Source organism: Phoxinus phoxinus (genome assembly GCF_949152265.1).
Source record: "Phoxinus phoxinus genome assembly, chromosome: 11".
NCBI classification, from domain to species: Eukaryota; Metazoa; Chordata; class Actinopteri; order Cypriniformes; family Leuciscidae; genus Phoxinus; species Phoxinus phoxinus.
Window position 1 is genome coordinate 28,758,339 of NC_136886.1, and position 15,950 is coordinate 28,774,288.

The window sequence follows — 15,950 nt, forward strand, 5'->3', positions numbered from 1 at the left end:
ATTGAATGAGAATTAACTGAATGTCTGTACTTCATAATGTATGTATACTTGTGTACAGTGCACATTACAGAATGCACCTGGATATTCGGTACACCAAAATATGAATTATACAACGGAGAACACAGCTGGGTATACTGTATCCCACAATGCATTGTGCCCAACTTGATCTTACGTTTCCAGTCTCGTGAATGTCCCACAAGTAATATCAGTAATATTACATTTCTGGGACGGATAACGGGATCAGTTTGATACCTAAAACTTTTTACCGTTATTTACTGACTTGAACATCGTTGTAGCATACAGCAGTTTAAAATATTTGTAAGTGTGTGCCTTAAGATAACTTGGGCTTTGTGATTAAAAAGATTGAGTGAATGTAGATCATTCTGGTGGATGAAGGGCCCCTCAAGAGGTAAAGCCCAGGCAGGGTGTTTAATGCCACGCAAATAATACAGATAGAGCTCAAATAGGTTGAAATAGCACATTTAATCTGAGAATTTGACAATTTCAGGTGTTTTGTCAAGTTAACTCGTTATGAGTTGTTTAAATAATCTTCTAGAATAAGAAAAATTCACAAATTAACCATCCAATGTAATTTAATGTGAATCAGTTGTTTTAAAAGATTCGGTCACGAAACGGGATCTCGATTTAATAGACTGAGATTTTCCGATACAACTTGAGCAAAACATTTGTCAAAATACAAACTGTGATGTTTTCCAGTCTAATTTTGGCCGCACCTGAAACAGACAACATCACTTTGTCTAAAATTCGTGCGTAAAATTTTAACTTAATGGTGATGAATTTACGAAACTGTTTGATGAAATAACCACAACAACAGCACTGAAATAAAAACGCGCTGGTCACTTTTAAATGACGAAGAACAGGTTGTTTTTCTGAAATAAAGTGTAGCAAAAAGTCTGATATATACTTCATATATATATGCTTCATATACACACACACAGAAATATATAATAGCACCTATGAATAGCACCAGCATGGCACACTTTAGCCTTGTAGTCACTTCGTTATCATACTACTGCACTGCATGACCAATAACACCTTCTGCAACTATTTAACTGTGTCTTGTCATGTTACAATAACAATACTGATTCATCATTTTAATTTATTTGAAATAATCAAAATATCATAAATACTTTAATTCACCATTCATTCCTCAACCTGAAGACCTGACCCTCCTGCTATGGATAATAAACCAATTCAATCATTTTTGGAAAATGTTGTGGGGTCGTTGTTCGTGCGTATAAAGACTATAGCAAAACAATAATTTCAGGCACATTGCAAGTTAGACGGCTTAACGTTTTTTTTTTTTTTCTGTGCATTATAATGAAGGATTTGTGAAACTGCAGCTTTTCCATTTTTTTTAAAATTACATAATACAGCTCCTTCCTACACCAACTACGAACACATTTCATTTTTTATCATGTATGTCTAAGAAAGACGTTTGAACCAATCAGAGTAGATATGTGCCGCCCCGCCCCTATCTGCAGGCTGCAGTCAGGTCTGTCTCGATCACTGACTCGAGTACTCTGGGTCAAGCAAGCTTTCTTAATTTTCCGCGCTGTTCAAAATGACAAAGAGAACGGTTCAAGCGCATTTTTGACGTTTTAAAAAAAGAAGAGAACTTCCACAACACCATTTGTTTTTACAATTTGACCTCTGCTTATGTTGTTATTAGTAGTAGGCCTATGCTATGTCCACATATGGATAGCTGCCATGGACTAAAACTTCAGTTCTTCTTAGAACACTTTTGCGGACATTTAAACTTTGGCGTCAGTAGAGGCCAGTGTTCTACTTCTAGTCAGTGACAGCGTTTCATTTTAAAGGTGTGAGTCTGAGCGCCACAGGATGCTGTAGATTTAAGTTGCTGTTAGCTTATTTCTCTACTGAATGTGCTTCAGAACTATGAATCCGTTTAAAAAAACATGTGTATTATGAATGGTGGTGCATCAGATCAGCTCAAATGATCCAGCTGGATGTCAGGTTATACAGTGTGTTTATGCAAACATACACCTGATACCCTTGCTGGCTTTTCCAATGCGCACTCGGGTTTCATTAGTACCAGGTGTGTGCTTCTCTCACACAACGGGGGTACAGATACACAAACGCCATTCACCCTGTTACCATAGTGGCCTGGCTCTACAGGACAGGAGGAGTTCAGTTTCTCTCCCCCACTGGAGAAGAAGGCAAAGGACGACCCAGTGTGTGGGACATCATCCATTTTTGTGATGGAAATATACTGATGATATAAAAACAGCTGGATCAGACTCAGAAAGGTAAGAGATAGGCTACCAAGATATTATAAAGTCTTAGGTTGGTAGATTTAAACAATTTGACAATTTACCCTGAACTTTTAGACATGGGTAGTTCCCCTCTTTTCTTTTTTGTGTCTCAGTATGGCTGAGGCCGGTGTACGTGTTCCTATGGACCAGGTGAAGATAAGCGCCATATCTGATGAGAGAGTGGACTTCATGAGGGAACAGGCCTTCACCGTTCTACGTCTCAAAACAGACAAATGGAACCGTTTTATTGGATTGGAGGAGAATCAGAGGGCTCTGCTTGACTTCCTGGACCAGGGCTGGCGAGAGTATCTCATTTTGTTTGTGGGACCAGGAGGAACTCTTCATACAGGAGATGAACAGGTGAGTAGGGGAGAGCGGGGCACAACATAACACTCTTTGACTTTCTCAGTTTGTGTAAACCTAGTGTTCAGAGTATTTATTTTTTCCTACGGCTAATACAAATGTGTGGTTTTGTTTCATTAATACAGTGTACCGGTACTCTTTTTAATTTATTTATTTATTTACCCCGAAAGAATGGAAGTGAAATGTGACAAAATGCCCCATAGGTGGCATGTAAGGGGCACTTTGTAACATGACCATATGATAGTTTAAAATGTTATCTGATCTAATCAAAAAAATATACAAGTCAATAAAATACAATTATTAACTTTTTCATATAAAACAATGGCATTTTTTAATAATTAGAAATAAACACATTTTTGAGTTTGACACTGGAAAACACAAAACATAATAATAATTAATCATTTCTGAACATTGATTCTCAGCCTTTATAACCTCTTTTTTTTGTCTCTCAATAGAATTTATAAAAGATGTTAATGTGAATTATATCGCTAACATCACAGAATAGCATAGTTCTGATAGTGGCACATCAACGCAGTGTTACAACGTCCTCCACCTGCGCAGCTGGGATTTAAACCCTGCTAGTGTCTTCTGTTAGTTAGGAAAGTATTAAAGAACTATCTCAACTGTTAAATAACAGATTGGAGGTTAAAATAATATCAGATTTGTCTAATTTTAAATAAACACAAAAAACAGAGATACATTTTTTTTAACATAAGTACTTTATTTATGTATATACATATTTACTTTTGCTATGGTTAAATAAATGTTCAGTGATATCTTCCACAAAAAAAAAATTTTTTGGCAAAAAAAAATTCTCTATATAGTGTTGATATGGAAACTTGTAAATACACTAAGTTTCGTCATGCTAGCATGTGTGGAAGTATTTCAAAAAAGTGTTACAACTAGCCCCAAGTTAGGTGGTGCCCTGCTCTATATCAAATACACTCATACGCACTCATCTTAAATGTTGGGACTAACAGAAAATTCCCAGTCTGCCTTGCTGTGTTAGAATGCCATGTAGCATTTCTACTGGAAGTGTCTCCCATGTTCAATGCACTGATTGGCTTTTGGTATTCGAAATAAGTCATCACTTGTTTCGAGTGCTTTCGCTTCTGAAAGCACTACGCCCGTCTTTTCCTCCCCAAAGAGCTCCTCTCCCTGGAGGACCAAGCTTTTGTGTGTTCTTAAAAAAAAGAAGGGTGTCATCTCCAAAACCACCTTCAGAACCCAGCTCTGGCTTGGAGAGGTTGCAGCACAACCCATGGACCACGCTCCTGTGCTCATCTCTCAGGTAACCAGACATCTTTCAGTCCTGTTGCGCCTTTTACAATAGAATGGAAAATTATTCATTTTTAATATTTCAATTATATTATATAGAATTCACTCGGTTATCTATTTAAAAAGGTATATACATTTATATATATTATCAGTTTACTCTGACAGGATGAAATAATGTAGCACTTTAGAATGAGACTTTCTTTAGACGTTTGTTTAAACTTAACTTAGTATTGAACTGTTTGCTAAATGTCTGCTTTGTAGTTGCTGTGACTTTGTGACTCTTAGGCAATACTACTTGGATTGGAGGCTGTGTAATTTTTGTTTTATTTAAATAGTATTATAGACTATGAATATTTTTCATTAAAAGTATGTTATATGCTTTGTATTTTTTTTCTAAATGTGTCTGTTTATTTTAAATAATATGTATTTTTATGTCAATTTTATAAATGTAGTACTTCAACTGGTTATTTCTCATTTTCATTTAGGTTTTTTATTTGTTTTTCATCTAATATTTATATTTTATTTCAGCTTTATTTCACTTAACAAAATACATTTTAATAGTGCACAATATATCATCCACCATATCGGTGTCAGCCAATATATGTTCATTTTTAAAGTTATTGTTATCGACCCAATAAAAAAAAATTTGCCCGATATCTTGCCCAGATAAATAATGCATTATTTCCTTCAGCTGGGACACTTTTTGTATTTTTTGTACAAAAATTATATAAATTTAGATTTAGATTTGTCGGCCAATATATTCGGTAATCGGCTTTGAAATAGGAAGAATTATCGGTTATCGCATCGGACCAAATTTTCATATCGGTGCATTCCTAATAGTTTTAGTTTTAGTTAACAACACTGATTAGAGGTAGGCCATCCTATGCAAAAGTTTAATGGAAATCGTAACTCTTATTGGCTCTGAGAGCAGGAGTGAATGAAACAATCTACAGTCAGTGAGTGTATGTTTGTGTAGGTGTTCGTCTCAGTGCTGGGGAGTCCCCTGAATCAGTCCGCCTGGCCCCGGGTGGTCGGTCAGGACATTTGCAGGCACCTTGAGCATCTGTGCAGTGAAGCAGTCACACTGAGAGGGCGAGCACAAGGACGAACTCTCCTGCCCCTGCCGCTGTGTGTGGAGAGAAAAGATGAGCACCAGCTCAGGTGTGAGCGTGTGCCTGGCAATCATTCAATCGTCTTTTTCAAACATTTACCAAGTTTGTGATGTCATGTAACATTTGTGTGTCTGTGTAGATCGGATTTCTGTCTGATTGACAGGGCGTTATTGTACTCCATTGAGACCATGGTGATCCAGTGGTGTGGACTGATGGGCTCTGTGCTGCAGCGGGACTCGTCTAAGCTCCTGCACCAGGGGGACCATCCAGGCCCCACAGTGGAGCTCAGTTTCTGGACTAAACAGAAAGAAAACTTATTAGGAATCCAGAAACAGGTGGAAATGAAGTCGCTTTCCGTGTGTATACTTTTATACATAAATGTGCTGACGTCAGGGTTTAGCATTTAAGACCTTTCATTATAGTGCTAACAGGACAAAAATATTTTTCATTCGTTATTTCAGCCCATCTCACTGAGACAAACTTTATTTAAAGATTTGTTTTGTTTTGTTGTCTTCTAGGAAATCTACTGATACTTTTTTTTACCGTTGTCATTGTAGAATATATTGCATGTTACCAGGAAACCTGTTTGATGATGCTATAGTGGTGCAGAAACTATTAATATATTAAAATTGGAGATGAATGGTCGGTGTTCAAAATATATATAAAAAAACACTGTATGTAATATTTGCGATCTCTTTCTAACATTTACATTAATTGTGATTGGCTTTAATAAAATATTTAATGAGTCTCTCTCTTCACAATAAACTTCACAAACATGCGACTAGCATTTCCTTCTGGAAATGAGAATCAATTGTCATTTATTACAACCTAATTTTATGTTTATTTTAATGTTAAAATTGACTGAATTTATGGTTTATTTGTGCAGCTCCAGAACCCAAAAGTTGATCAGGTGCTGGAAATCCTGCTGAGGATCAAGAGCAGTTACTATGATTCATTTTACGGCATTATTCAAAAAGTCAACCATGGTAATCGCATCTTAAATGTGTACAGACACTCTAATTCAACTTGATTTTGATGTAAACTGCATAATATGTATGTTATTATTTGCATAATGTAGTGTGGTCTTATAGTTAAAATCTAGACTGATAAGTGAAAGCTTATAGGTTCGAATCTCACACTGGACCCTCAAAGCTACTGTCTCCTCATTTGTTTCTAGCGGTGATGGAGGCAGAAGACATAGACCTACACTTGAGGACCTTGCGGCGGCCCATAGCTGCGTTCGAGGAGCGGAGCTTCACTGATCTGGAGCCTCTGATTCCCGCTCTGTTTCACACACTTGCTCTCATCTGGACACACTCTCACTTCTACTGCCACCCACCACGCATCGTCACACTACTCACAGAGTTCTGCAACCTACTCATTGACAAGGTGTGTTTGTTTGCTTCTATGAATTCTTATTATCCTCTCATCTAGACTATTTTTGTATGATGTGGCATCTATATAATGTGTGTTTGTGTACATATGTTTCTGCAGGCGTCTGTGTATCTAATTCCCGAGGAGCTCTTCAAAATGGAGTTAGAGGAGGGTATGGACCGGGTTCGGAAGGCCATCCAGGTGTTTTGGACATTCAAGCGCAATTTCCAGCAGCACAGAGACAAACTGACACCCACTGGACCATACGGCCGGCCAGGACTTGCGGTCAAACCTTGGGACTTTCCCTCTGAGCTTGTGTTTCACCGCACTGACTGCATCATGGAGAGACTGCGCATGATTGAGGTGTGTGTGCGCACACACATTCATCCCCACTGAAAAAAAAGCTCAGGATATATTTTTCCGATCTTGATGGTTGCAGAAAATAAATCCTGAAAAATTGGTGACTGATTTTCAAAATAAATTACAGAGGAGCCGTAATTTATCAATTTGCAACAAAAATTATTTTCATACTCCTAAGGCGTGTTCAGACCTTTATTTAAATTTATCTTAATAGTGATGAACATGAAAAATCATGAAAGAATGGTAAAAACCTCAGTTTGTTTTGAAAAGATGTTCAAAAGATAGCATCTATTCAATTATTTTAGAAAAAAAGGTCTGAAAATGTTTTAAATATAAAGAAAAAAAGAATAGCTTCACCATTTGTGATGTGGCAGCGAGCTATAATGCACATACGTGTTCTTTATGTGTTTCTTAGAGGTTGAACTAATTTCAAAATCTGCCAAACTTCCAATACTACTTCTGAATAGGATGTCTACTTCATAAATTGTATGAAAATTTAAAAAATAATGGTTCTACATCTATATTCCAAAGCATTCTTGAATTATAACCATTAAGTTAGGAATGTGCATTTTCATGTCTATTAAAAAAAAGTGGGGTGCCGCTTAAGGGGTTAAATCATTTTCTTTTTTTAGTGCATACCATTTAGGTCTTTGGTTGTATTAGATGTGGTAAAGTCAGTGATTAGACCATTATTACGCTTAAAAAAAATCTTGATGACATTAGCTGCAATTTTATTAATCTTTTTAAAGCATTTTTAAATGAATTCAGTGTATGTCTTTCAGGAGTTGTTTGCCTCAGCTCTGGACTTTCTAAAGCTGGAACGGATTGAGCTGGGCGGCTCTAGAGGAAAGATTCTCAGTGATATGGTGTACAGCATGAATGACGAGTTCATGGACAGCTGGAGAACTTTGAGAGAGAGCAAATATGATCCACTTGACTACAACAACAAGGTAGATAATGCTGTGAAATATCATTACAATTTAAAACACCTGTTTTCTATTTTAATAATACAACGCATTTATTCCTGTGCATAGCTGAATAGGCAAAGCTGAATTTTCAGCATCATTATTCCAGTCTTCAGTGTCACATGATCCTTCAGAAATCATTCTAATATGCTGATTTTTTATTATTAGTATCAGTGTTGAAAACAGTTGTGCTGCTTAATATTTTTTGTTGAAACGGCTTACAAAACCATGCCACATGATACATCCAGGATTCTTTGATGAATAGAAAATTCAAAAGAATTCAGCATTTATTTGAAATAGAAATCTTTTGTTACACTATAAATCTCTTTACTGTCATTTTCAATACATCCTTTCTGAATAAAAGTACCAATTCCTTAAAAAAGAAAATTAATTAATCTTACTGACCCCAAACTTTTGAACAATAGTGCGCTGATATTCATATACGTATGTGTACAATCACACTCTCTCTTGTGTTTTTCTAGGAGTTTGTGTGTGACTATAATCGATGCATGGAACAGAACAGAGATTTTGACCAGAGACTGGGAACCGTAATAAACTTGGCCTTCCAACACTCCCCAGGCTTAGAGTCTGCTTTTAAGGTAACACACACACACACACACACACACACACACACACACACACACACACACACACACACACACACACACACACACACACACACAGGCTCAGTAATGAAGAAACAGACTTGCATGCAGTCTGCCAAACACAAGACTTTACTGTTTAGTCACTTGAGTGTGTTTGGAAAAATCCTCTTTTAGTCACTAACAGTGAAAACCTGTGTGTGTAGCTCCTACAGATCTTTGGTACTCTGTTGGAGAGGCCGAGGGTTCACCAGCTTTTTGCTCCAAACTACTCTCAGCTGCTGGTCATGTTCCAGGAGGAGGTCAACCTCTGTCAGCACATGCTGGAAACCCACAGAGAGAAGGTTTGAATGACATAATTTCAGAGTGAAATTTGGGAGAAGTAAAAAGAGTTTTAGTAGCAATTGGCGCTTTCGAAAAATGTCTTCATGAAGCTTCGAAAGCTTTATGAATCTTTTTTTTTTCTTTTTCTTTTTTTTAATCAGGGGTTCAGAGAGCTTTCTGATGGTTTGCCACTAGATGGCGCTGATCTGGTGAACCCATGAACGAGTCAATAATTTTAACTGGGTTTAACTGATCTCAGGTCAATTTTATAATGTGGGTTCAGTTTGAATGACTTTAATGAATTCTAATACACACGCATGTATGGTATAAAAAGAGGAATGAAAGTTAATTGTTTTTTCAATTGGGCTAGTTTGCCAAGCCCTACCGAAGGGTGGGCACACTCACTTTGAATTGTGGTCCACCTAATCAGAAGTTGGTCATTTTCCAAATAGATGTATGAAATAATTTTATATACAAAAATAATAATAATAATAAACCTCTTATTACACTATAACTTTATATATTTAGTTAAAAGAATGATTAAATGCAATGATCAATTACAATGAGTACATAGTTTTCCCTCTCCCTATATAGGTCAGGTGCATTTCATATACGCTTGTCAAAATGAAAAGTTTAATATGATTTGTCAGTTTCTGTTAGTCCCGCCCACAATGTTATCTTTACCACAAGGACGTAATAGTAAGATTTGCACGTTGGTGGAGTTGAATTTGTTAGTGGCAAAGCAAATATCATTCAGTAAATACTTTAAAAAATACATAATTGGATGTCAAAATTGTGCTGCTGCAAGAAACCAAGTCTAGCAATGAATCCTTTAGAAATCCTAAATAAACTGTTGTCTCAGACTAATTGTATGAGGACATGTTTCTATGCTTTGCCCACCCAGCTTTATGAACGCCCACTTGAACATTTCTGGGCTCGCCCCTCCAGTCAGTCCATACCAAAAGCGTACATGTTTTGGGTGCATCCGAAAAACACTGTTTGTGTTTCTGTGCAGCTGAGGAACGGCTGTCCTGTCCTTGGTAAAAACATGCCAGCCGTCGCTGGTAACCTGAAATGGTCTCAAGAACTCCGAGAACGGATCCTGTCAAACCGCAGTAACCTCAGCCAGCTTACACATATGTAAACAAGAACCCATCCCACATGTACAACACACACAAATACACATACATTTGCTTCTGGTGCCATATTTAACAATGTAACGTATGCCGTACTCTTTGTGTGTGTGTTTTAGGCCATTAGACAGTCCTGAGGCACAACAGGTGTTGCAGGTGTGTGAGTGTGTATTGGAGGTTCTGGATCAAATGGATGAAGAAGTCTACACTAATTGGAGTGTTGATTTAGATGAGTTGTGCCACACACATCTGAATGAACCACTGCTGATATTGGATGAGGAGAACAGCTTTTACAGCGTGAACTTTAACCCTGCTGTAAGAAACATTCATAAACTCACATTACATATTTTCCTTTTACTTCTATTGTTCTTAAATTTGGCCAAGTTAGCTAACTAGATCTGCTTGCTAAGGCAGTATCTAGAGGCCAGAATGTCATAGAGACCGCTGATTGCTTTTACATTCATCTATTTTCTAAATGCATGTGATAGATATTATTGTGAATGATTCATCCATGTATTTTTTTCATCTCAATTTTTAATCAAAATGTCACTAATTTAAAGGGTTAGTTCACTCAAAAAAGTGCTGTCAGATCGATTAATCGCATTAGCGATTTTGTTAATATAACGATCAAAAGTTTGTTTATATGATATATGTGTGTATATATATATATATATATATATATATATATATGTATGTGTGTGTGTATATATATACACAATATATACACATACACACACACAGAAATGTATATAAATATAATACAGTAATATATACAAACATATATTGTGCAAACACAAAGTTTTATGTTGTTGATTTGACAGAACTACCCAAAAATAAAAGAATTCCAGCATCAGTTACTCACCCTCGAGTCATTCCAAACACAGAAGGATTTTGTTCATCTTCAAAACACAAATTAACATTTTTCTTTTGTTAAACCGGAGAGATTTCTGTCCATCCATTAGCCCAAATCTTTTCGTTTTAACCGATTGATTTTAGGATATACATTATAAAAGATGACCAGGTTTGGATGTTGAAATTATTATGGGTTTGAAACAACAAGTGGGTGAGTAAATGATGACAGAATGTTCATTTTTTGTGATTTAACCCTTCAGTCACCTAGCAGCCACCTAACATTGCCTTAGGAACTACCCAATAATTTTGTTCAAAACTATTTTCTGGAGCAAAAATACACAAAGTAACTGGCAATATTGCATCTTAAGTTAAAGACACAATTGCAATGCAATGTCCTTAGCTGCGTTCATCCTCTTGACATTTTAAAAAAAGAAGAATATTTTTTATAGGTATTGCTTATTAATTAAAATAATTTAGTACCTTTACAAACTATTTGTTATTGTAGGATGTGTTTCTTATTGTAGTGAGTTAGTTTGTTTAAGATTTATATATATATATATTAAAAAAAAATCTACTTTTTGTCACGCAAATATTTTGTCCCCCAAAGCTCCGAAACAATGCGTTCCCCATATTGACTGCTGTGTGATGTGGTTGTTTTAGTTGACATCTGTTTTGAGGGAAGTTAAGTATCTTGGAATTCTGAAGAACCACAACATTCCCAAGGCTGCTGTGAGTCTGTATTCTAAATGGGAAATGCTTCACATGGTGAGACTGTGGCCATCTGTGCTTTTATATTTGCCAAGAAAATAGCTCTGTTTATTCAGTTCTTTCAATCTTCTTTTGTCTCTCTCTCTCTCTCTGTGTGCATGTGTAGTACACCAGTACTCTGTTCCAGATCACTCAGTGGTATAATAAACTGCATAGCACAATCCTGGCTGTTGAGCTGCGTCTGGTAGAGTCTGAGCTGGAGGAAGTGAGGTGTACCTTAAAGCCAGCGTTAAAGGAACTGCGGTGGAGTGATGAGCAGCTCGCTGACTACATCAAGAGGTACACAACTAACAGAAATACACTGCCCGGCCAAAAAAAAAAAGTCGCTGTTTGGATTTAAATATGCTAATGCTTAAGAGTCTATGATTGGATCATTATTGCAGTGATTATTATGTTTCTAGCATGTTATATGTTTGGCAACGGTTCTTCTAACTCTAATTCATGGAGTGTGTAGCTTTTCATTTCTTAAACAACTATAAAGACACACACATCATGGCCATATTCCAGGATGACAATGTGAAAATTCATCAGGCTCAAATTGTGAAAGAATGGTTGTGAGGAAGCATGAAGAATCATTTTCACATATGAATTGGCATCTCTGAGTAAAGACCTTAAATTCATTGAGTCTTTGAGATGTGCTGGAGGAGACTTTACAGAGTACTGGACTCCTGCATTGTAAATACAAGATCTTGACTAAAAATGTATGCACCTCTTGATGGAAAAACATCACAACATTTATTTCCATCAAGAGGTGTATCAATTTTTGGTCAATATCTTGTATTTACAATGCAAGAGTCCAGCACTCTGTAAAGTCTCCTCCAGCACATCCCAAAGACTCAATGAATTTAAGGTCTGGACACAGCGATTTTTGTGCTAACATTTTAAGAACATTATTAAAGACCATATAACTTTGAATGAATGTTCTATTGAAATTACTGGAAGAATGTTTGTCATAACTTTGAGATAACCTTGCCAAAACGTTAGCTTGTTCTGAGAACCTTCCCTGTAATATAGGTAACTGATATATTCTCAAAAATGAATGTAATATAATTGGTCTATTTATGGTGCTTATGCTAACGAGTACTCTTGTGTGTGCTTGTAGCACACGTGATCTGGTGCGTGGTGTGTCGGAGCGTGTGCAGAAGAGCAAGGCTAACTTGGAGAAACTGCAGGGGCTGATGGGAGTTTTCAGTCACTCTGCCTGCATTACGCGTAGGACTAATCGTCGTGGCAATCTACTCAACCTCACAGACGTAGAGGAGAACTTCAAGCGGCAGTACGCTCTCGTCGCTCGCACGGGAGAGAAGATACATGAGCTTGTGCAGGTGTGGGTTTCACTGTTTGATTCAACACAACGAAAGTTCTGAAGCATTGATTGATGGAGATGGAGCAGGGACCCTGTTACACATTGCCTAAAATAACATACATTTGCTACCACGTTAAATTACTTATATACTTTATATTCTGAGTGGGTGATATGAGCAAAATCTTTACAATTTCATGATGATGATACATATCACAATATAGCTCTTTGTTATTTTATCTTTGTGTATATTTTTAAAAACAAGAACAAAGATGCAAATAACAAACAACAGGACAAATACAGTATAAAGGCCATTTCACTTCACCGACAGACGGCGTTCACCGGACACAGACACATTTGTCGAGTGTTGTCAGATCAGTATGCTACCTACTACTGTCAACACCTGTTGGCAAGAGTCACTGCTCGTTTTCACTGAACATTTTGAATCGCCGTTTGTCGGATAGTGGAATGTCTAAGAAGTGATGTACTGTAATCAGTGCAGTGTGAATTGGCCTTAAAAAAGATTTTTCAGGTACTGTTGGTCTAACGGTTAGCATTCACGTAAGAAATACTACAGAGATTGAATATTCAAAAGTAAAAGTAAAAATATCGCACTTCATAACTCCGCAGTTTATTTTTTCATTTGTGCATGTTTTTAATCGCTCTTAACGTGTCAACAAACCTTATCGCAAAAAAATCTCAACACAAAATATCTATTGATAGACACTTTATCATCACCACGATATATATCTTCATACTGCCCAATATACAAGCCTTTAAAATAATCATTGATGTGCAGTCATATACTTGTACATTTTTATTTGACCTAATTAATTTTTAATTAGGATTTACTTCAACGTAACTTTTATATTGTATTTTCATTTAATACTTATGTCTTCACGAAAATCGTATTTTTTTATATATATATATTTTCCTTTTTTTGTTTTTGTTTTTTTTTTAGAGAATTGTAGTTGATCTATTCTAGTGTAATCACATTTCTAGTGGATTCTCATGTGATTTCTTTCTTGTTCAGGAGAATGCTGAGCTGCTTGGTGCTGATTTGGACTCGGATGCTTGGCAGTCCTACACAGAACATGTGGACAGAAACATTCTTACTGGGTTCTGCAGTGCTGTGCGATGTTCCCTGCAGTACTTAGTTGAGAACACGGACCCTGCGCTCCACATTGATCCTCTGTTCGAAGTTCAGCTGACCTTGACCTCTGACATGACCTTTTACCCCTCGCTCAACCTCTCCAAAAAGGGCAACTTCTATGATATCATTGACCAGATGGTGTCAGATATTTTTAAAATGGCTTCTTTCATGAAAAGAGTGGCCAAGAGCAAACAATCTGAGACTTACAAGGTGTGTAACAACTGTGTATATCCGTATGCAGCCTGTCTTGCTCATGTGTTCATGTTCACAGTGTATGAACTATAGATAATTTTAGCTTAATGGTTGTTAAAGCTCATCAGAGAATGATAAGAAATACATTTTTCTCGTGCAAGCCTGCCACCTGATCTAAATGAGTAGTGCTTTCTGGAAAGATTTATAACTATTCTTCACGACACGAGTCTGACTGTCTGTTATTCTCTAGGCGGATGTAGATCAGATACCTGAGCTAGTGGAGTTAGCTCAGCTGGTGCGACACCGTGCACGTGGGGCCATTGCCAAGGTCAAAGAATTCCAACATTCCTTCGATTCCTATCGTTACCTCTGGACTGGAGACAGGGTGGAGTTTATGAGGCAGTTTCTGCTCTATGGACACGCCCTCTCTGCCGAGGAGGCGGAGCTTTATGCAGATTATGAACTGCCCAAGAATCCACCCAAACTGCAGAACTTCAGAGAGCAGGTATCTGTCAGTCATGGAGTGAGGATTAAAATACAGAATTTTTGTGTTATTTAAATACATGATATAATTATTGAAGCCTCCTCTTTTAGGTCAAAAATATCGGTAATTGCGACTTTTCAAAAATTGCAAAGAAAATTTCTCATTAATGCTACTTTATTCACAATTTGACTATCTCACAAGTGAAACTTTATACCTCACAGTAATAAAACTTTTCATTTTAAGCATTATCTTTCAATTATCTTGGCGGAAATGGGAAAATGCCTATTTTCTTGGCGTAAAAAAGTGCATGTATGGATCTACTATCATTTTTCTTTCTCTCTCTCACTTGTTTCTCATTAGATAAGTGAGTTTGAGGAACTTTACGAGAAGGTGCACGTATTAGAGGAGAAGAGAGTATTCTGTGGCTGGTGTCAGGTGGACATAAAACCTTTTAAAATATCGCTGATGAACATCATTAAAAAATGGAGCTGGATGTTTAAGGAACACTTACTGAACCATGTTAATGCCAGGTAATATTTGTTTATATAAAAAAAACACTTCTTCCCATAAGAACCTCCCCAATAAATCATATTAGTGCAAAGCATTGGAAATGTTTCAGTTACAACAATTATAATTATGCATAGTGACCAATCACATCTCTTTCTGTTCAGTGTGCAAGAGTTAGGATCATTTATTGAGAATACAGAGATTGGGTTAGCAAAGACTGTAACCGATGGGGATTATGGGAAACTGGTGGACATCATGGGCCACCTGATGGACATCAGAGACCGCCAGCTGAGCACAGAGCAGCATTTCAAACCTCTCAAAGCTACCTCGAACCTGCTCAAAACGTACAACCAGCAGCTTCCGGAGCACGTTTACATACTGTTGGAGGTAACTTCACCTACATGCATCTGATTCTGCTGCTTTACTAGACACACTACCACCTCACATGCCCATGTATTTTCACAGTCCCTGCCGGAGAAATGGAAGAATCTTAAGAAGGTGGCATTTACAGTAAAACATGAGGTTGCTCCTCTCCAGTCCAATGAAGTTGCTGTTATCCGCAGGAAGTGTGTTCGGTTTGAGGTGAGGGCCTGAAAAAACTGTAAAGAGAAAATTACACTAAGTCATCAGGTTTTTAAGATTGCATCAATTAGACCTGGTTTGGTGACACATTTGGTTTTCTGTAATGTATAACACTTTGCAAATTCGGTTGATTTAATTTTGTTACTAAGTTAAAGGGATAGTGTAACTTTTTTTAAAAGTTGTCATGAACTTGAGAAACCAACGACAGAGCGCTCAGAAATGCAGACACATACAAGACTTCGCAAAGAGTGACTGAGGGTACGTTTACACGGCAACAATATGCTTAAAACGGAGAAGTTTT

General features: G+C 37.0%; 1 protein-coding gene across 1 annotated transcript in view; it reads left to right on the forward strand.

Moving 5' to 3' along the window:
* Positions 1–2,097: 2,097 nt before the first annotated feature.
* Positions 2,098–15,950, forward strand: part of dnah9l (dynein, axonemal, heavy polypeptide 9 like) — a 45,584-nt gene continuing 31,731 nt past the window's right edge. The window contains exons 1-21 of the mRNA XM_079629508.1: positions 2,098–2,291; positions 2,411–2,657; positions 3,808–3,951; positions 4,915–5,099; positions 5,190–5,385; positions 5,937–6,036; positions 6,228–6,439; positions 6,545–6,787; positions 7,567–7,734; positions 8,232–8,348; positions 8,558–8,695; positions 9,691–9,815; positions 9,928–10,123; positions 11,321–11,425; positions 11,535–11,707; positions 12,531–12,753; positions 13,765–14,094; positions 14,327–14,581; positions 14,921–15,090; positions 15,232–15,454; positions 15,533–15,649. Of these exons, the coding sequence (XP_079485634.1) occupies positions 2,412–2,657; positions 3,808–3,951; positions 4,915–5,099; positions 5,190–5,385; positions 5,937–6,036; positions 6,228–6,439; positions 6,545–6,787; positions 7,567–7,734; positions 8,232–8,348; positions 8,558–8,695; positions 9,691–9,815; positions 9,928–10,123; positions 11,321–11,425; positions 11,535–11,707; positions 12,531–12,753; positions 13,765–14,094; positions 14,327–14,581; positions 14,921–15,090; positions 15,232–15,454; positions 15,533–15,649 (3,666 nt within the window). The 5' untranslated portion in view covers positions 2,098–2,291; position 2,411. The remainder of the gene's footprint in view (positions 2,292–2,410; positions 2,658–3,807; positions 3,952–4,914; positions 5,100–5,189; positions 5,386–5,936; positions 6,037–6,227; positions 6,440–6,544; positions 6,788–7,566; positions 7,735–8,231; positions 8,349–8,557; positions 8,696–9,690; positions 9,816–9,927; positions 10,124–11,320; positions 11,426–11,534; positions 11,708–12,530; positions 12,754–13,764; positions 14,095–14,326; positions 14,582–14,920; positions 15,091–15,231; positions 15,455–15,532; positions 15,650–15,950) is intronic.